General features: G+C 46.8%; 1 gene segment (V, D, J or C); it reads right to left on the bottom strand.

Moving 5' to 3' along the window:
• Window positions 1–289: 289 nt before the first annotated feature.
• LOC129137113 (putative V-set and immunoglobulin domain-containing-like protein IGHV1OR21-1) lies at window positions 290–930 on the bottom strand. The segment is given in 2 exon segments: window positions 290–739; window positions 823–930. Coding segments are annotated over 2 exon segments (363 nt in total).
• Between the last annotated feature and the right edge of the window lie 221 nt (window positions 931–1151).

Here is a 1151-nt window from a genome sequence, read left to right as displayed (position 1 = left end):
CAGTTTTATAAACAGGAGTTCCCCTGGCACAAGGTCTCTCTTGCCTGCTGCCATGTAAGACATCAGTTTACTCTTCCTTCATCTTCTTCCATGATTATGAGACCACCCCAGCCATGTGGAACTATGATTCCATTAAACCACTTTTCTTTATAAATTATTCGGTCTCAGGTATGTCTTTATTAGCAGCATGATAATGGACTAATACAGGGCCTTTCCTAATCTTTGAATTTTCTGTATACAGTGACTCTTGAATAAAATATTTATTATAAAATTAGAGTGTGTCCTTGTTTCTATTGATCCTTGTCCTCAGTTACTTGACCCATTTTCTAAACAACTTTAAACCTCATCTTCCCTGTCATCTCCTCTGCAGGAACACAGCTGCCTCCTCCCTGCAGTTTCTGACACTCTCAGGATGTGGGTTTTCACATTGTGTCTCTCACACAGTAATACATGGCCGTGTCCTCAGATCTCAGGCTGCTTAGCTCCATGTAGGCTGTGCTCATGGATGTGTCCCTGGTTATGGTGACTCTGCCCTGGAACTTCTGTGCATAGCTTGTGCTGCCATCACTAGGGCACACCAATCCCATCCACTCAAGCCCTTGTGCATGGGCCTGGCGCACCCAGTGCATACAGTAGCTGGTGAAGGTGTATCCAGAAGCCTTGCAGGAGACCTTCACTGAGGCCCCAGGCTTCTTCACCTCAGCCCCAGACTGCACCAGCTGTACCCGGGACTGGGCACCTGTGGAGAGGACACAGGAGTGGATAAAACCCCCTTTGACTGGACCCAGTCACCTTAGTCCTGGGGACTGAGAATTATCCTACCTGCAGCTATGACCACCAAAAACAGGATCCTCCAAGTCCAGTCCATGGTGAGGAGCTGTGCTCTCAGGGGCTTCTCTAGAGGACGTGTGTGGTTATTGGGTGATGCTCTCAGGGCACAGACATAGCTGTAGTGTTCACCTCAGGTGATTTGCATATTCACAAGAACTACTACTTCATAGCCTTACACTTGATCCAGCATGAGAAAGAGAAAATAGATCTCACATGAGCCACACAACTGTGGGATGCTGAGGTACAAGTCCTCATTCTTATTTAATGTCGTGTTTCCCTTTATATGCCCAGAACTTTGTGAAGGGAGAACTTCTCCACTA

This window comes from Pan troglodytes, chromosome 16 (genome assembly GCF_028858775.2).
Source record: "Pan troglodytes isolate AG18354 chromosome 16, NHGRI_mPanTro3-v2.0_pri, whole genome shotgun sequence".
Taxonomy (NCBI): Eukaryota; Metazoa; Chordata; class Mammalia; order Primates; family Hominidae; genus Pan; species Pan troglodytes.
Note: the sequence above shows the minus strand (reverse complement) of the source record. Positions and strands in the feature narration are given on the sequence as shown.